Source organism: Nymphaea colorata, chromosome 12 (assembly GCF_008831285.2).
Source record: "Nymphaea colorata isolate Beijing-Zhang1983 chromosome 12, ASM883128v2, whole genome shotgun sequence".
Taxonomy (NCBI): Eukaryota; Viridiplantae; Streptophyta; class Magnoliopsida; order Nymphaeales; family Nymphaeaceae; genus Nymphaea; species Nymphaea colorata.
Window position 1 is genome coordinate 8,565,668 of NC_045149.1, and position 20,144 is coordinate 8,585,811.

Sequence of the window (20,144 nt, forward strand, 5' to 3'; positions counted from 1 at the left end):
TCCATATGAGGCTCTCTACGGGTTTCCCCTCCAACGATTCCAAGATATGAAGAAGGCACGGCCATAGAAGATAGCATTGATTGTGAGCTACGCACTAGGGAAGAGGTACTGGCATCACTAACGCCGAACATTATCAAGGCCCAAAACAGGATGAAACAAATGTATGATAAGGGCAGAAAAGATCGTGACTTTGTGGTAGGAGACTACGTGTGGCTGAAGAGATTGCCTATGAGGCAAAAGTTCCTCTTGAGGCAACCCTAATCCAAGCACCTACCAAAGTTTTATGAACAATTCCCAATACTTCATAAAATTGGGAAAGCAGCATATCGGTTAGGCCTCCCACCAACGGCCTTAGTGCATCTAGTCTTTCATGTTACTCGGCTGAAACTGCACTTTAGAGAAGTGCCAAGACAAATTGAGCAAGTTCTGAGCCAATTACCAACACCCTACCGAATTATCAAACATCGTCATGTTCATCGAAATGGTAGGATGCGTCATGAAGTTATGGTTTAATGGGAAGGGTCAGACAGTGGCACCTCTTGGGAAGAGTATGAGAAAATAGTTAATCAATTTTCCAATACACGAGCTTGAGGTAAACCTCAAAGTAAGGAGGGAGGATCTGATGCAGACATTCCAACCGAGTGGCCAAGAACTACAGGAAGCATGGTCGAGCAGGGCCGACAGGACCAAGCACCTTCGGCCAGGCTTGCGGCTGGCATTATAGAAGGTAGAGAGAATCAAAAGGAGGCTAAGGACAAACTTGAAGTTGATGCAGCGGGCGGAGTGGGTGGAGCATCAACAGCAGAACGTGAGCAGAGGGCCGAAGACTTCAAGGTAGATCAAGACCTAGACCCGGCTCAAACAAGTTCGAATCTAGAGTCTAGTCCTACAACTTGATCCAACGTGGTAGTCTAAGACCAAACTTAGACAAATTATATGGCCAAGCCCTCACGGGTGAGAATAACTCGATACTTACCGAGTCTGGGCGGCACCCAAACAGGTCGCCACCTCAAGCTCTCAAGGTTCGAGGCGTTCTAGCTTATAAGACATCTCATCTCGGTTCATTTCCCTTTATAAATTTAGTAATTTTGAGTTGTTTCAATTCAGCAAGTGTCTTGGTTCATATGTTAGAACCGATTTTATTTCAAGTACTTAAACTCTATTGTAAGTAGATTTTGTACGCAATCAATAATTAGAAGATGAGTTTTTCATGTGAATTGGCTCTCGCCTCTCTCTTTCACTCATCGGCATATCGGCGGAGATAGGAATCCAAAGTTCAGCCCGTGGCTCTGGTTGAAGATCATAAGCGTGAAGACAATCTCGGTGACCACTGAAAATCCCCTTGATCGTCTTCATCTTTCGCTCAATTTTTCCCCCGACTGAATTGTAGTCTACCCACAGTGCAATTCCTTCATCCCCAAAAGAAATTAGAGGCGGTGAGCAGAAATCGGGAAGGCTTGGAGGAAAGCGACTCGTGGCTCTAGTCGCCTAGTACCCAAGTGCAAGACTCCTGCTGCAAGAGACGAGGTATGTGCCGATAAATCTCCCAGCTCCTTCCCTACTCGAGCAAAGTAAAGAACTGGTTGAAGTCGTCCCTAGTAGGCCTCTTAATCTCTACCAAAATCAAAAAGAGATATCGCCGAAAAGGAAGACCGAAGTCGGTTCTTCTTACGGACTGTTTTCACGGTGAGAAACTAAGGGAGCTCGTCGGAATCCATTGGTAGAATGCGAGTAGGATTTCAATGAAATTGATCGGTTAATCTTCTTGAGGACTCGTCCACGGCAGCAGCAATCAATCTCTATCCAATTTGTGAGGTTGCTACCGAAATGAGATCAAATTCCCTCAACGCCCGATTCCAAAATCTATCAAAAACGTATTCATGGCTTGGCGGAAAACTCAGCAGCGTTTGGGTGGAAATTACGAGTGAATTCTGAAGCAACTCGGTCCCAATTCTACTCTCTCGTTTATTCCATTAGCATCGCCTAGACCTTAGCAAGCTCGCAGCGAATTTTCAAGCGATTCCACCTGTCCATGGCGAAGAACGAGCTTCCAAACGGCAAACTATCCACGACGTCGGAAAATTGATCGCTGCTACTTTTCCGGTAGAAACCGATCGGCATTCGAACAATTTTCACTCCTTCCTAGTTTGACCATGGCCTGAATTATTCATTATTAAGTTAGAATTAAATTGGCAAGGGCAGCTTTCCATTCGTCCACCACTCGAGTTAAGAGGTGAGCACGAGCGCCGAGCGTTACACCTCGCAACTTCTCCTATTGAGCTCCTTGTCTTTAAGAGGGAGTTACAAATCTCTGAGGGAGTTACAAATCTCTTGGGCGCACCTCACCTCAGCCCTCCATCATCCACGTGGTGCACATCCAGCACTCCAGCTCCATTCCATCTCCAACGCTCGAGCCAACACCTCCTTATCCTCATTGCACACACCATTTGTCATCATTGAGAATTAAGAGGTAAGTATCAACTCTCGTAGCTAGGAAGCCCTTCGCATACCCTTACCCCCTCCAATTCGTGTAACCGACCCTAGTCAATTACTCTAGCCTTAACCCTGTGATAACTCCTCCACCTAGTCATTACTAATCACTTCTCGTCATTAGTAATATCCATTTATCATTAGTGTCATAACCTCATAGGCGCATGACTCTTGGCTTAACGCATTAGCATAACCATCCCTAATCATTAGAACCCCATCATAGACTTAACTCTCCATCATCTCTCGCACCACCCATCACCTATCTCTAAGCCATAATTGACCCCTTAGCAATTAACCTCCATCAACTGGCTCTACCCAAGCTAATCCACTACTGAACTACCCTGACCGAGTCCACCCGAGCTCACATCTTAGACTGAGCTCACCTAACCGGACGTAGCCTACCTTGGTTCTTCATCACCAGTGAGGAAATCAAGAATAAGAAGGCCAGGAAAAGGACTCAACCTATCCAACTAGAACAAACCCCCTTTATCTAACCCGAGCCTACCTAAACCTACACCGAGTGCACCTTCTTGTTCTGAACTCGGTTTGACTCCTTGGAGTCCATTAGCTAGGTTCCTCTCCAAGGATTGCATTGTACATCTCAGTTAACATCATCTTGCAGCCACCATTGCTGCAATCTTCGACCGAACATCCTTCCAGGCGCCAAGGTGACTTCGGCCAAGCGGGCCGAGCGCCTGCCTCCATCCGGGTGCTCCTCCATCATGTTGCTGTCTCTCTTGGCCGACCGAGGCCTGCAGCTGCCACATTCCATCCACCAGGCGTAGCTGGCAGCTTCCAGTGTTGTCCCATCATTTGCCTAGACACTCCAGTTGTCTCGACCAGCTTCCGCAAGATCAAGTCGTTCTCGGCCAAACAGGCCGAGCCTTCACTCCATCACCTTGCTGTGATATCCGAGAGTGGCTTTGTCATTAGTTTTCTCTCGGATCCTATTACTGATCAAGCCGATCTCTCAACGGCTGGGTAACTCCTAACCACCTATAGGACGTGGGTAATTGGGTGCACTTTCCTTTCCAAACCGGGATCTAGTCTATTGTGACCGTCGGCAGTCCCTCCAAGGCACCTTGCCAAGGACACGTCTACGGGTAGCCAGACCACCAAAGGGAAAGGGTACGGTTTGGGCGTTCTTAGGGATTGTATGAATGGTTTGTGAATGCATGTTGAGTGAGTTGTGAGAGTTAAATTTGTTTCGCTCACATTTTGTACAAGTATTGATCCCCTTTGCATTGTAGTAGGATTGAAACCTTTGGTCCGGGTAAAACTCTCTTGTATCTTTGACCTAGGATACTATTAAGTAGGGGTTGCTGTTCGGCATGGATAAATTTTGTAAATGTAATTTGTTTTTAGTTAGTCTTGGCTCCCACGAGTGATCCTGGAGTTGGGGTCCACACTCGGGTGCGAATTTGTCAAGCCGGGTCTAAAGGTTCCCCACCAAATCCTTAGCCGACTACATGTTTCATCTGGCACAACAATTGATGACCGTTCAAAGTAAGGCCATGCGTGACTGCGCCAGGCTGGCCAGGACCATGCCTAACCACACCAGGACTGGCCAGTCAGGACGTAGCCGGCCAAGCCAGAACCAGCTGGTCGGCCAGCCAGAACTGTGCCTGGCCGTACCAGTCGGTAGCCATCCATGTCTGGCATTACCAGGCCTGACTAGGCCTAGATTGCCAGCCATGCCAGCCAAAATTTGCCGGCCTGGGACTGGATTTACCAGCCAGGCCTACTAGGGCCAAGATTGGCCAGGCCGTAGCCGGCAATTGCCAAGATTAGCCAATAATGCACCTCCACATTGGACAAACTATCAATGTTACTAGTGTTGGAAGTCCAAAGGAGGTGAGTGATTCCCCTAACGCACTAGCTTAGCATAGCTGGTCACTCCTTTCAGCAGTTGAATTCTCATATGTAGGCATTAAGTTCATGTGCCACAGAAAAAGACTCAACTATGCACTAATTGACAGGTATTGTAGGTGCACGGCCGAGGCATCAAGGTAGCCCTAAACCCTAGGGACGGGAAAAAGGGGGTTCTCTCTTGCTTTGTCGTTGACATTCTCCTCTGGCTCATTCCAAAGGAGATTAGTGGTTGTCCCTCTTTGTTTTCCTTACCTTTCTGGGTAGACATTGAATATGGTATCTACTAATGTGTGGTATCAGATTTGGCCCTTAAATTCTTTGTCCATTATTTTGGATTTAGCCTTGTCATTGAATTCTCCACTTTTTCAAATACCACGTAAGCAAAGGGCATACAAAGGTTCAGTTCATTCGGTCCACCGAACAGGTTAAGAAAACCATTATTAAATGTTGTAGTGCATGAAAAATTAAAAAACAATTTGAGTATACTTAGATTACACACTCAAATTGAGGGGGCATGTTAAGGTTAATTGTCAAACCATTGAAAATTAAAAGCCAGTTATAAATCAACAGCCAGCTTGTGTGATGTGTAATCTTAGGAGTGCAACATCTGCCGTTACAGGAACATTCTCATGTCTATAGTTAAATTATAATCATATATAGTAAATACATGTTTATCATTATTGTTTTTAATTGTTGTAATCATTATCTCAAGTAACCTATCTCTGGACAATTGTAATATTTAACATGTCTTATAAATGTATCAGTATAAATATTTACTCACCTTTCACACGAGGGGTAAGAGTGAAGATTCTTACTATTGTTGAACGGAGCTGATTATATATGATGCTCCCGTGTATGTATTTTCATGTGTCATTTTAATAATGGCAAAAATGCTCATGGTTAATACCAAAAAAAGAATTGTAAGGACCAAAAGAAAAGATTTGAAGATTCAATAACGGTAAAACTTATCAATTCATATATGGATATGACTAATATACTATTTTAAGCCGTAAAAAAACTTGTTCACTTTTTTATCCCACTCATAGTGTTATTTCATTATGTCATAAACAATTTATTATCTCATAAACATTATCTATACTTATGTTTAACATTGTCTTATGCATCTATCCATTATTTTATTATCTTATAAATCTCTTGTTATCACATACTTAGTGTTTGCTGTTATTTTATACATATGTCATTATCTCACACCTATTTGTTATCTCATGCATTATCTCATACGTATTTGTTATCTCACATTTATTTTCATTATCTTATACTTAATTGTTATCTCATACACTTGTTATCTCATCTGCATGCATATTCAATATTTAGGTATCAAAGTAAATATGCATATTGATAGTATGATAGACGCTTGTTATATACATGGGGTGGCGTAAACTCTGATCTTGATCTTCTTGTTGAGACCAAAGATCCAAAAGAGAGAGAGAGAGAGAGAGAGAGAGAGAGAGAGAGGGCAAATATACAAAAGAGAGGACGGAACCGGTATGCCAAGGAAAGATAGCCTTGACTTTTTTGTGCAGTTTCAAGAAAAGGAATTATGAAACCTTTGATAATTTTTCTATGTAAATTTGTCTGAGGACATTGGACAGGCAACCAGCAACGGCAATTTTTCTTCTTTTTTCTTCTTCTTTGTCTTTTTGCACATTCCACTGTAATTCTTCGTCTAATAATGTGTCAAACTAACAGACGCATAACCACATAAACTAACATTTCCATTTATGCAAATAATGCCACTTCCAATTCTTATATGATCATTGCCAAATCTTCTGCTTCTGCAAATCTTTTTGACAGACAAAGAGGCCATGGAAGCCGTAAGGCACCCTCTGAGGGAGTCTTACAGATGCCATGATGTCAAGAGTGGGAGACTTGGCATCCATCACCACGAAGCTCGACGCCCCGCTGCCCTCGTTGTGTGTGTAAATTAACACATAACCATCGTCTTCATCGCCACCTTCCTCCTTCCCCACAAAAAATGGCTCCCCAGCAAAGCATCTCTCTCCAAAATTCCTGTCCACCACAAGTGTTAGTTGCAGTAGCAGAATGCCAGTTACTTCGCGTACAAAAGCAGCTCCTAGCAGGATTTTCTCTAGCAACACCAAATTTTGTTTTTAGGACCCATAAGATTGCTTGCGACTGGTGGGTGCTACAAATTAGATGGCGTGGATATATCCAAGTGACAGGACAGCATCAAAAACTGGGAGATATTTTGTAAAATGGCAGTACTCATCAAATTAATAAGAAAGGCTTTTTATTAAAAAAAAATTTACCGGCCAGACTACTTGAGCAAACTTTATAAATACTTGAGCATGATTGTCTTTATTAAAAGTTAAGTTTGCTGAATTGATTGTATCAATCTTACAAAATCCATAGCTTGTTAAATTTAATTTCTACACTTCAAATTCCCTTTCTGTAGATATTGAATTCATAAATTTAAAATACAAGTCCAAACTAAATCGGAACTAATCAACTTAATTTTGAGCTTTTTTTATCGATACGAACATCATATCTACATTTTAATTAAAAGAAAAAGTCTTCAAACGGAAAGGACACATACCAGGCTTATATCCATAATGGTCTGGTTAACGATTCCTCTATTTACTAGTGACTGGCATTTAACCTCACGAAGTACATATATTTTATATTCAAAATAAAATAAAGAACAAAGACAAATTCAACTCACAAACTCATAGAAGATCCATGTCTATGTTGTCATGTCTTCCTAAAATTTACATGTATGTGCAGTGATTTGAATCTAAATAAGTACAATTTTGAGTTTTAATTTTTTAAGGAGGAAGAAAAGGACAAGACGCTTTACCTGGTCGCTACCACGCAATCTTCCCCACTTGCTCGATCGAAGTCCAGTTTCACGATACCGGAGACCTTGCTCATCGGATCTCGGATCGCCATGAACGCGTAGCGGTTTTTCCTCCCTAGGAAGTTGGGGTTGATGACCCCCCACTCCAGATTCCTCCTAGAGAGTGCCCTCCTCCCCACCACCTTCCCTTCCCGCAGGTTGATCCTCACCATCTCCAAGCAGCAGTGTAGGAGATCCATCCTCTCCAGCATGTGCTCCACCGGCACAACGTTCGCCGCCACCAGCACCACCTCCTCCCCTCCTTTCTCATGCCACGCGTTCACTGAGTGCACGAAGTTGAATCCAGGCACCTCAATCCACTTCATTTCCGACTCATCGGTGGCGTAGCGTGGGATTATCCCCACGCGTGGGACTTTCTGGGCCTCGCATCCCATCGGTGGCCCCATTGCTGTGAACATTGCCAGTGGTTTCATGACTATCTGTATGTCGGGAAAGATGGCGTACCGCTCAGTGATGGCCAAGTCGTGCACGAAGGAAGGTTGCCGGAAGGAGAAAATGGGGATGTCCGGTTGCTTCGTGCCATCGCCCCCTATTCTGAAGTAGTTGAGAAACGGAGGGATGGGGCCGTACCGAAAGGCGAAGACCTCGCCTGTGACAGGGTCCACCTTTGGATGAGAAGTCATGCCCATAGTGAGCTTCCCGGCGAAGTCCCACCGGCCAACCGTAACGATGTCGCCGTCCGGCATGAGCTGCACCGTGTAGGGAAGATCCGACTCCGCTAATGCCATGAGTGTGTTGTTCATGAATGAGAGGCCTGTGTTGGCAAGCCCCATGCCGTTCATAGGGTTGATCTGGCCGGTAAGCACCCTCACCGCAAACACGATGCCCCTAGCAAACCCTGCGGCGCCGTTTAATGCAAAGAAGTTAGGGTAGATAGGCAACCCCACCTCCTCTTCCTTGGTGAACTTGTATGTCCGGACGAAGCGGCTGCAGAATGTGGCCTGCCCGCCTGAGATCTTCATGGCATGCAACATCCCGTCCCCATCGAACAGATGATAGGCGGCGCTGGGGGCGAACTGCGGATTGGGTCCATTGCGGATGTACGCGCCATCGAGACATCTAGGGAGCCGACCTTCGACGGTGCATTTAGTGGGGGGCAACTCGCCGACGGGGGCATAGTTGCCAGCCAAGACATCCTTGGGGTTGACGGACGACGGCAAGGGATGTCGGTTGACAAAGTTGCTTATCAAGTCATCTAGAGCATTGCAGAGCATTACGTGGAGAGGTAATGGTGATGTTATCAGTTTGTAAGGTTGTCTAACAGTGCGAGCAGCTTTCTCCAATGGTGGAGGTGGCGATCCTTCTCGTTTGCCATTAATTAGCTCTGTAGAATGAGGAGGGGGAGATGGAGTTGCTACTGTTAACGCTGTGGTAGTGGTAGTGGTTGTTGGGGAGTGAGTTGTGAGTTGAGTTTGATCAGGTCTCCTTTCTAATCTGATGTTGGTAATGGTGGGGAAGGTGATGGCTAAGGAAGTGGCTTTAGGGGGAGGAGAACTGAGGTTCAGTCGGGGAAATGGAGCATGGAAGGAAGAGGAGATGGCGTCCATTGTTGGTGGTGGGTAGAATTACAGAGAGAGGGAGGCAAAGGTCAGGATGGCATGGAGGTTTAAAGGGGATTGAGGCGATACAGAGGAGCAGTACTGTTGCGTGAACGGAAAATTCTGAAATGAGTGGTAGAAACCATTGGCCAGTGGGGGAGGAACGAGATAGTAGCCAGATTGTTTGAAGCAAGTGAAAATTGTTGTTTACGGTGCACATTTTACTTGTGGAAAGAGACACTATCACGTGATCCTTGGAAAGGAGACAGACGCAGAAAAGTTATCTTCGTCTTTGTCTTTGAAGGTATGTGTCTGTCTCCATCCATCTTTGTGTCCTCAACTTTCCAGTAACGTCGTGTACCTTCCCTTCTACCATCATTCTTACACGATTCATGGTCTTTCTATTCCTTTGGTTTCTCTTTTTGTTGTGAAAACGTACTTGCTGCTTTGTGTGAAAGCAATTTTCACCTTTTCTAGTTTCCGTTTCTGGTTTCCCTTTCGTTGTGAAAATGTATGTGCTGCTTTGTGTGAAAGCAATTGAACAACCTCTTTCACCTTTTCGATTGTGTTAGTTTCTTGGGATCCTTTTTTGCTTTCCGCTGTCGGCAAGAAGGCAATAATTCCGTCGTAGAGTACCGACCGGCTTTCGGGAACTGGGCCCAGCTTTAAAATATCGCCTCCGCAGCGCTCGGCTTAATAACACGGATAAGATAACATATAATTATATTTATTTTATAATAAATGCATTTATATATTAAATATCAATATTTTACTATTTTTTATTAAAATTTGGTTGAGGGTCGATGTATCACCTTGAGGGATGTTGATATATCTGAATTGGATTGAATATCTAATTGAGTTGTTTTGAAAAAAAAATCAAATATTAAAAAAAAATTAACATCTGATTAAAAAATCGGGTTGCAAATTTAAAGAATGACATTCGATCAAATAAAAATTCAGTTATAAATAAATATTCGACCGTATTCATAAACAGATTTGAATCACACATATTTTTAAACAAATATCTTATATCTAGTGTTTTTACATTTTGAAAATTAGTCAAACTCAAATTGAGGTTCGAATTCAAATTTAAAAATCAAATTTAGATTTAGATTGTGAAATTAGATTTCAGATTTATGACTTATTCTTTATTTGTATTCAAATTAGAAGTTCAAGTCGTATGAATATCAAAAAAAGAGGATACGATTACTAGTGCTGCTATGTAATATGACATCATTGTGATATGATTTTAGTCTTGAAAGAAGACGTGCGCAGAATGAATTAAATCACCAGGGTCATGCACTAATACATCTGCACCTTCACAAAAAAAAAAAAAAAGGGGTGGGAGGTCGGATAGTTTATAGATTTAAAATGGTTTTGTAGATTTTTACCTTTAACCAGAAATTTTTAGTTTTGCCGCTGCCCTGGTAGAAGTAGCAAACTGATAAATTTAATCTTAAGTTCAAAACCGCTGTGATCGAATCTGTCAATCACAGAAAGGCAACAAAATTAAACATATCTGTTGCTCAATAATATTGAATGAATTCAAAAGAAACGCTAAGAAAAGTGATACGAAATCCTTAGGGTGCCTAACAGTAGTAGCATATCTTTTTCTCGAATGATATGATCACCTAATTAATGAATTTTCCATGTCAGGTTAATATTACGATGAGTTGATGTTTACCATTGATTTGTGACACTCGAGGATTGTCCGTCCAACTGTATCTTCATCTATTTGGCCTTAAGTCAGCCTATTATGTGAGTTTTCTGCCCTCATGAAAAATTCAAAGAACTTAGACAACGTTAAGGGGCCCGCGCTATGAACTTTTTGTCAGCTTTCGGAAGAACATTTGATTTGATGAAGTGGAAAAATTATTTGAATTAAGATAAAACCTCCATCATGCTACGCCTCATTTTGGTTTGTGCAGTTTTTTTTACTACATATTATTATGGCCGAACACTCCTGCTTTTCCAAAATTTTTAGTTGCTTTCTTCAAATTTATTACAAAATCGTGGTATTAATGCTTATCTTGTTTTGCTAATTGAGGTAATCCCTGACCATCGAGCCTTATATTCAAAATTTAACTATGAGACTGATTGCAGCTCATTTAAAAGTAATGTGCAAGTATCTTTTGGGATACGAAGTTGAATTAAAGTAGGCTATTATTAAAAAAAAGAACTATATGTTCTTTATTTCCGTAGTGTAGAAGCAGTAATGTAAATGAAAGTGGAATTATCCAATCCTCCTTTTGTAAGATTTATGGGTATGTAGGTGTTTTCCTGAGACAGAGAATGAAAAACAACATTTTAGAGTCAGTTCTCTTTAATCCTAGTTTATATTTCACAAATGAAAACTTGAATTCATGACGAACTTCAATGAAGCATCGCAGGACTTCAGACAGAAGGTTGGTTTGTTGGATAACCTGAAAAACTCTATTTTCATGCATTTTCGTATCAACGAAGGTAGTGTCAATGGTCAAATCTACAGAACTCAATAAAAAGTAAAAACCGCCAGCATAAGATTTGGGAGATTAATGTCAATAGCGACATAGCTGATGACCAGAAATCCATTCATCCAGAAGGGTGTGAATAATCTGGCCTCTTTTTTCCTTAAGTTTTGGTCTTGGTCTTGTCACTTATACACGCAAATCAATTTTTGAAAAACAGGTTTAAAAAAAGTACGTTTTTCACAAAACATTAATTTTTAAGATTAATTTGTTTCACTTTGATCAGATTAAGGGGGATGTTAAACCAATGATATTGATGGCTAAAAGTACAGTTTAATCTAATTTGATGCGCACCACTTGCCTTTTGTTAGATGGACTGCTCACATCTAAAATTAAGGTAGTCAGACCCCCTGATATCCAAAGTATTGTTAACTTTTTTAACTTGCATTACTTTTTATATATGTTAATTTGGCTCAATTAATTGATTGGAATCTTTGAATTTTGGTTGTTTATTTTAATTTTGCAAATGGGATGATAAGGAAACTTCCTTTTTATTAATTATAAATATTTTGGAAAAAAAAAACAGTAGTGATAGAATAAAATCATGTTATCGAGCACGTAGAGGTAAAAGATGAATAAGATGTTTTAACCAACTTAGAATGGAAAGCATGTGACAAATCTTAGTAAAGAAGAGATTTATAAAAATATAAAACCTAGTAGGGACGTGGACAGGAAGGGAAGATGGATATGGAAGAATCATGCCAATGCAGGAACTCAATGGTACCTCGATCACTCCTATGAAGAAAAGCTTCTCATGATCGATGGACAAGACCAAAAATTTTGGCTTTCAAATTGCCAAGGGATGTAATGTTTGTCTGAAAGAAGATGAGTCCATTCCATTGCTGTAGAGCGAGACTGATTTGGAATAGGTTGGGAAGAAGGTTCAATTTAACCATTCCATTCCCACTTGGTCGTCCATGGCTGTGGCATGGTGGTGAAATAGAAGATTTCCTTCCACCTAGCATGAAAGGATATGGAGGATGGCTCTTCCAATAGTAGTTTGGAATATATGGAAAATCAGAGTCAATAACCTTCGTGACCCTAGGGATAGTTCAGATAGAAGTAGATTTTTTGGGGCTTATGGAACAATCTAAGAAACGATTGTATGGTTCTCGTTGGTTTAACAAGCATAGAATCGCCATTTGTTTGTGGCTCTCGTCGGGCATCCGACTGGAGCCTTGGCCTTCCTTTGGACCAACCGAATTCATAATTCAGTCGCTAGTGATTCTTGTATGCAGAAGCAAACAGAAAGTGGAGTTTGTCGGCATTAGATATGGATCTTTCTCATATATATATCGATCAGATAGTTTAATTAAAGATGTACTCAGGCTGCATGCAGTAGGAACAAGGGGCGCTGACAGGTGTGGATGTTCAATGAGTCAAGCTAACTCACGCTTGACTTGAACTCATTTGGTTAAGCTCGAGTCAAGTTTGACTCCTTAGTTAAACAAGTGGAGTTCAAGCTAGGGCTGCACACGAGCCAAGTCGAGCTCGAGTTCAGTCAGCTCGAGCTCGGCTCGACTTATATTCAACCAGCTCGACTCGAGCTCGATACTAGTTTCATTACTTTAACTCGAGCTCGACTCGAGAAATTTTTTTGATGCTCGAGGAGGTCGACTCCAGCGGCTCGACTTTTTATTTCTCCTTCACGGTGTTCCTCCAACACCCGCCATAAATGCGGCTCGTTTTACAACACCCGATAATGGCATTGCATTAATGCTGCGGGAGAAGAGAGATCTGGAGAGAGAAATGGGCGTGGGGAGAAAAGAGAAAAAGGGAGGCATTGACATTAAATGCCAGAGAAAAAGTGTGTGTGGGGAGAAGAGAAAAGGTGAGAAAAAAGAAAATAGGGAGGAAAGAAAAATAAAAGAGAAAAAGGTGTGCGTGGGGAGAAGAGAAAATGTAGAGAAAAAAGGGAGGGAAGAAAAATGAGAGGGAAAGAAAACGAAATGGAAACAAAAAAAAAGAAAAAAGAGAGGAAAGAAAAATGAGAGGGAAAAAAGACGAAATGAAAATAAAAACAAAAAAAAAACTAAAAAAAAAATTAAAATCAAGTCGAGTCGAGTCGAGTTTAATTGAGTCGAGTTCTTCCAACTCAAACTCGACTCGTTTATTTACTCGTTTATTTACTCTTATATTTTTGAAAAATTAACCTGGTAAGGATTTTGAAAACCATATATGATGGCCTTCCCAGGATAATATTTTAACAGTCGATGACCGTAATTTGATCAGACAAAGAAAACATGCACCTAATAGACCGGATTGGCAATTCTGGAGGTGTGCTGACAACACAGTCCATTCACTCGTGAAAAAAAAAAAAACTAATCAACAAATAACAAAGTTGACCAACAGCGGGCTTTTTCATAGGACGTACATGCCTTTAGTTGGCAAGACGTGTCATTTTTGTCACAATAATTCAAGCCCATTCAGTTGTTTTGCACCCAATGCCATGCGGGGTGCGAAAGAGTTGAGTGTGGTCAGCAACACCGCACCTGACTAAAATCATCTTTTTTTCAAATGTGCACCTGACTAAAATCATCTTGACAAACTACACCCTGTCCTTTTTTCGTCCATTTTTTGAGAGTTTTTTTTTTTAATTATAACAAATAGGGCACGCACGATCTTCTCTCTCTCTGCCCTGCGACTCTTTCTTTCCGCTGGGACGCTGCGACTCTTCTTTGAGCCCTCTTCTCTAAGTCCAAAGCGAGTAGGGTTCACTCCAAATGTAGGCGGTTTCGGTGGAGTCTCGTCTCCCCTCCTCATTTGGTAAAACTACATTAATTGCTGCAGATGTAGTTTCTGTTTATAGGTAGGTTCTACGAAGTTGGCTCTGGTGGGGATTTTCCCGGGATTGTGTTCCCAAGCAGGCGTTTGGTTACCTTCGTCTAGTTTCACATTCCGGGTTTCCTCTCGGCTTGGCAATTGCTGTGGTGGAGGTTTTGTTGTTTTCCTAGTTTTTGGTCGCTTTTGGGCGTCCGATTCCCGCTCCGCCCTTTCTTGAATCTGATTCCCTCCACTTCCACCGGACAGTTTCCTTTTCCATGCTACGTGCTTCTCCGTCATGTCTTCTTCATCGGCTGCGTGGTCAGCTCTTTGTTTGGGTAAACTCTCTCTCTCTCTCTCTTTGCAGCGTATTCTTAGGTTTTTATTTTCCTCTTGTTCTGTTTTCAGTTTTAGTTATGATTCATGTTAAATTTTCTTTTAAGTTTTATTTTTGTTGCAGTGGTAAAAATAAATGCCATGTTTTTCTCTCGTGACATAGCAATAAAGATGCAGTCAGCCACGTACAACGTCAGAAAACTGAGGTAATCTTATCAGGAACTAGAAGCGTGTTGTTTATTCTCTTTTAAAATGGAAATGCTTTTTTTTTAAAGCTTCCTTGTAGCTCCTCTAATATTTTTTCTTCGGTATTACTCGTCGAATCATTGAAAATGTGAGAAGTTTATAGCAAGCAAAGAAAAAAGAAAAATTGTGAAAAAATGCAAGTCGTTTTACTACATTAGATTCATCACCAACCTCTTCAAAGAAGACAAAACGTTCCCTCTACCCATACTCATTGAAAGTGTCATGACGACGAGAGAGTCATGTGGATGGGTGAACAGAACCCAGTGAAGGACAACTCACTGTCAGATATTTGTCATGCACGTGACTTCAGCGCATGACATGCATCCCCTAACCCACTGACATGGGCATGTCATGAGTCTTATCTAAAATATATTGGCTTTGTCCATATAAGTAGCTTCTTGTCATGGGGGTAGTTAATATCTTTTGATGTGAAACACCATAGCTTTTTTTATTAATAAGTTACAAATTGGTTGTTTTCTTGCATCAGTTTTTTTATTATAAATATTTTTTCCTTGATTGATGAACGTTATGGGTTATGTTAAAAGGGGTTGGTGCAATGGAGGTTGGTAAGCGCCTAATTTTTGTTTTGAATTTTTATAAATAAACTCTCTATAGAATAAAATATTTTCATACTCACTAAACACGATGCTCTAGGGTTGGGCAATAGAATCTATGCTCCTTTACTGCTGCAATTCTTCTTCTTCTTCTTTTTCTTCTGTGTAATCTGCTATATACATAGCCACACAAATTAACATATGCACTGATGAATGTATGTACGTATACGATCATTTTCAATTCTTCTGCTTCTGCAGATCCTTTTCACTGACAAAGAGGCCATGGTAGCCGCAAGGCACTCTATGTGGAAGCTTAACAGATGCCACAATGTCGAGAGTAGGGGATTTGGCATCCATAACCACGAAACTCGACTCCCCACTTCCTTCATCATGTGTATAAGTTAAGACATAGCCATCGTCTTCGCCGCTGCCTTCTTCCTTCCCCACAAAAAATGGCTCTCCAGCAAAGCATCTTTGGCCAAAACTCCTGCCCACCACCAAATTTTGTTAATTTTGTTAATAAAAGTAAATCTGAGAAGAGAACACATTCCCTGAATAGACGGCATCCTGAGTTCACTTCACAAAGTCATAAGATGTATGTAAGTATGTGCATGTAAAATAGTTACAACTCAAAGTAACAATCTGAATTTATCATTTCAGTTTTTATCTTTCAATAAGAAAAAGAATGAAATTGGAAGAACTGATTACCTGGCCGCTACCACACAATCATTCCCACCGGCCAGATCGAAGTCCAGTTTGACGATGGCTGCGCACTTCCCGTTCGGATCTGCCTCCGCCATGAATGTGTAGCGGTTCTTCCTCCCCAGGAACTTGGGGTTGATCACCCCAAGCTCCAAGTTCCTTGCTGACAGCGGCTTCCTCCCCACCACCTTCCCTTCCCTGACGTTAATCCGCACCATTTCCACGCAGCAGTGCATCAGATCCATCCTCATCTCCATCAGGTGCTCCACCGACGTGATGTTCGCTGCCACCAACACCACCTCCTCCCCTCCCTTCTCGTCCCAAGCATTGACCGAGTGCACAAAGTTGAATCCCGGCACCTCAACCCACTTCATCTCCGACTCATCTTTGGCATAGCGTGGGATTATCCCCACGCGTGAGACTTTTCCGGCATCATATTTCATATATGCTCCGAATCCCGTGAATATTGCTAGTGGTTGCATGACGATCTGCATCTCGGGGAAGATGGCGTACCGCTCGGTGAGGGCCAAGTCGTGCACGAAGGAAGGCTGCGGGAAGGAGAAGATGGGCACGTCCGGTTGCTTCTTGCCATTGACTCCTATTCTGAAGTAGGTTAGAAACGGAGGGATCGGGCCATAACGGAAGGCGAAGACCTCGCCGGTGATAGGGTCGACCTTCGGGTGAGCAGTCATGCTCGGCTGGACCTTCCCGCCGAAGTCCCACCGGCCAACAGTCTCGATGTCGCCGTCCGGCGTGAGCTTCACGACGTAGGGGAGGTCCAACTCCTCCAACGCCATGAGCTTGTTGTTAAAAAATGCCAGGCTTGTATTGGCGAGCCCCACGCCATTCATGGGGTTGATCTGGCCGGTAAGCACCCTCACCGCGAACACGACAACCCTTGCAAACCTGGCGGCGCCTTCTAGGGCGAAGAAGTTGGGGTAGATGGGCAACCCCGCCTCCTCCTCCTTGTTGAACCTGTGCGTTCGGACGAAGCGGCTGCAGAACGTGGCGTGCCCACCAGAGATTCGGATGGCGTGCAACATCCCATCGCCGTCGAACGGATGGTAGGCGCCCATTGGGATGAACTGCGGGTTCGGCCCATTGCGGATGTAGGCGCCCTCGAGGCAACTGGGCAGCCGGCCTTCGACGGTGCATTTGGTGGGCGGCAGCTCGCCGACGGGGGCATTGTTGCCGGCCAAAACATCCTTAGGGTTGACGGACAACCGCAAGGGATGTCGTTCGACGAAATTTGTTATCAAATTGTCCAGACCATTGCAGAGCTTCACATGAAGAGATGATGATGATGCTGTTCTGTTAGGTTGTCTAGCAGGGCGAGCAGCTTTCTCCAATGGTGGAGGTGCTGCTTTTTCTCTTTTGCCATTGATTGGCTCTGTGGAAGGAGGTAAAGGAGATGGAGTTGCTACTGTTAGCACTGTGGTAGTGGAAGCAGTTTTTGGGGAGTGAGTTCGGAGTTGAGTTTGATCAGGTCCCCTTTCTAATCTGATGTTGGTAATAGTGGGAAAGGTGATGGCTAAGGAAGTGGCTTTAGGGGAGGAGAACTGAGGTTCAGTCGGGGAAATGGAGCATGGAAGGAAGAGGAGATGGCGTCCATTGTTGGTGGTGGGTAGAATTACAGAGAGGGTTCAACCTCAAGTTTTATAGCGATGAAGCGAGATTGGGGACCAGTGGAGCAGTGGTCTGGCGGCTAGCTACTCAAGAACAAGGGAACTGGCAGATTCTTTGAAAAATAATTGCATATCCACGCGTTTGTAGTGTAGTGGCCTTCACAAAAAATATCTTTTTTAACTTAGATTATCAATCCCGGTTTCAAACCAAGAGGCTGTGATGTGGGCCACCAAATGCGGTGTCAATAGAATATATTGGAGATTTTTTAAGAAGAAACAATTTTTTTTTGTTTTTGATTTTTTCATTTTACGTTTTTCATTGTCAGTTGCAAAAGATTTCCTCTTTTTTATTAATTTTTTTATTAATTAAAGGTATTTTGGTCATTAATTACGCACATTGCATGTGGACGGTTTGTTGGGAAAGTAGTGCATCAAAGGAAAAATGGGGGCATTTTATTTATTTAAAAATATATATATATTTTGAGAATTCTCCTTTTTTTAAGTTTAATTTCTACCTTTTGGTTTTGTCGAAAGCAATGCCACTTTTAGTAGAAATAAATATCTTCAAAACCAAATGATGGGAAAAAAATGGCTTCAAATCTAAGAAATTAGTTTCATCGTTGTGAAAGAGGGCCAAACTCTCCACTTAACATCTTATCTCCAGAGCTTAAAGTTAGTATAAGGCTTGTTTTTTGTTGTTTTAAGTGAAAGCTACTCAGTACCTTTGCGTTGCATGACACATGCCTTTTGAAATGGTTCAGGTCCCAATAGAAGTGGGTACAAAGAAGAGGTAAAAACGGTGCATGAGCCATGAGTCAAAGTGGGAGGAAGGAAGGGGCTGGGAAAAAGGCATTGGCCTTCCCATTAGTTAGTGAGGGGAGACACAAAAAGAGAAAGTGCTAAGCCTAAGTTCATTGAGATTTGAGGTATATATATATTATATATTCTCACCAACTTTTTTTTTTTTGTCGCTTTCTTATTATTATTTTTCTTTTGTTTTGGAACTACCTTCCCATCTTAACTTGTGACTTTCAAGTCACGTTTGATAGCATAGGACAGTAAAATTTTGAAGAAAAAGTTACTATAGGAAAAAGTGAAACCTGAGAAGTTCGGCTTGTTTGGTGGGGAAATTTTTTCCAAGTTCAATGGAAAACACAGGGTAAAACTCTCTGTGTTTGACAAAGCAGGAAAAAATGGGGTAAAATTCTCACGATGTAGAGTCTTTTTCTTCTGAATCAAATGAGGCCTAAAAACAAAAAAACCTAGAGTTTTTGTCTCTTTTTCCAAACAAGTATGGACGTATCGTGCACCGACCTTGGATTAGGTGGTTAATGCAGAGACTGATTTTGAGAAAGAGAGAGAAATGGCAGTATTCTTTCGTATTGAGAGAGAGATGGAAGTACTTGGTCAACGGTGTTACAAAAAGCTCGACCTTGACTTACATAAAAAGTTTTGACACTTTGTTCCTTTATGCTGATGGTCTTTAGTAAGAGTAGCACCAATTTTGTTCCTTTCAATGCCATGGATGATCTTGGAGAGGCGGCTTCTACCCTCATAGTCACACATTTCTGAGTCTATCACTCTTGACTGGATGCCTTAAGTTGACAAGGTCAAGATGGGGCTTCTGCCTCTGCAAGGTAAAGTATCTTTCAATGGTAGTCCGCTTTACTCTTGTCTTCCATTCACAAAAAATGTACAACACACTCGGAAAAAAATAAGGGGCTTGGGTTATTTTAGAATTTTAAAAATATTTTTTTAGACCTTTTACTTTTTTTTATCACCCTATTTTGGTCATTATATACCTTTATGCAGTTTTTTTTTTTGCTAGGTGTATGATAATGACCAAAATACCCTTAATTAAAGTAAAACAATGATTTTTCCTTTTTTTATAAGATAAGAAGATGTTATAAAAAAAGTTAAAAAGTCCAACAAGTGAGTTCTCTCTTTCAAAAATACTTATTTCAATATAATCTTGAAGGTCCTTCTTGAAGCTTCAATGTCAATTTTTTTGGACTTTAAAAAACAATTTTTTTTATAAAAAATAAAATACCCCAAATCTTTTTTTTTTGTTTTAGTACAGTTGTTGCACCACTCGGTGGAGGTCTATTAAATCTTGTTTGACCAAACTTTTTGGGGATGATCCACCTGCTCATGCCTCCAAACTACATCGGGTTGCTTTGCTTGGGACATTTTTTGCCTTGCTTCAAAAGTGTTGCTTTGTTTTTTAGGCAGTAGCATGCTTAAAAAACTAAGAGATTAACAACTAGAGTCCAAAATAAAAGACCTAAAGCCCACCCTCCACTGCTGCCCCACCTTAGGGACCTCGGCATGACTAAAATTACATTATATATATGACATTTACAAAAACATTTCACTTGGCCTTGGTGAAAGTTTCGTAATTACATGGTGAGTTCCTGACTGCACATGGGTAGGGCCTATCTCGACCTCGACTTGACTAAAAAAACTCAAGCTTAGCGCAGCTCAACCTCCACTTGAGTCAATACACTCAAACTTGACTCGACAATATAGCATTGAGTTCAATGCTCAACTCCTTTAACTCGTTTATGTTAAGCTAACATGTCTTTTTTTTTGCTCATTTAACTTTTCTCTCA

General features: G+C 41.8%; 2 protein-coding genes across 2 annotated transcripts; both read right to left on the reverse strand.

Moving 5' to 3' along the window:
* Positions 1–6,077: 6,077 nt before the first annotated feature.
* On the reverse strand, positions 6,078–9,131 carry LOC116266175 (zeaxanthin 7,8(7',8')-cleavage dioxygenase, chromoplastic-like). Its single transcript, XM_031647289.2, has 2 exons — positions 7,202–9,131; positions 6,078–6,393 (listed from the first exon to the last, which is right to left on the reverse strand). Exons 1-2 carry the CDS (start codon positions 8,806–8,808, stop codon positions 6,138–6,140), a joined length of 1,863 nt encoding a protein of 620 aa, XP_031503149.1. The 5' UTR covers positions 8,809–9,131; the 3' UTR covers positions 6,078–6,137.
* A 6,120-nt stretch (positions 9,132–15,251) lies between these two features.
* LOC116265238 (9-cis-epoxycarotenoid dioxygenase NCED1, chloroplastic-like) lies at positions 15,252–17,133 on the reverse strand. The gene is made up of 2 exons (XM_031645798.2): positions 15,914–17,133; positions 15,252–15,692 (listed from the first exon to the last, which is right to left on the reverse strand). The coding sequence occupies exons 1-2, from the start codon at positions 16,981–16,983 to the stop codon at positions 15,443–15,445; spliced, it is 1,320 nt and encodes a 439-aa protein (XP_031501658.2). The 5' UTR covers positions 16,984–17,133; the 3' UTR covers positions 15,252–15,442.
* Between the last annotated feature and the right edge of the window lie 3,011 nt (positions 17,134–20,144).

Excerpts from the sequence above, each read along its gene's own strand:
- LOC116266175 (XM_031647289.2), bottom strand. The coding sequence starts at position 8,808 with ATGGACGCCATCTCCTCTTCCTTCCATGCTCCATTTCCCCGACTGAAC. Across the intron at positions 6,394-7,201 it reads GATTGCGTGGTAGCGACCAG|GAATTTTGGAGAGAGATGCT; the intron begins GTAAAGCGTCTT and ends TGTGGTGGACAG.
- LOC116265238 (XM_031645798.2), bottom strand. The coding sequence starts at position 16,983 with ATGGGCGCCTACCATCCGTTCGACGGCGATGGGATGTTGCACGCCATC. Across the intron at positions 15,693-15,913 it reads GATTGTGTGGTAGCGGCCAG|GAGTTTTGGCCAAAGATGCT; the intron begins GTAATCAGTTCT and ends GGTGGTGGGCAG.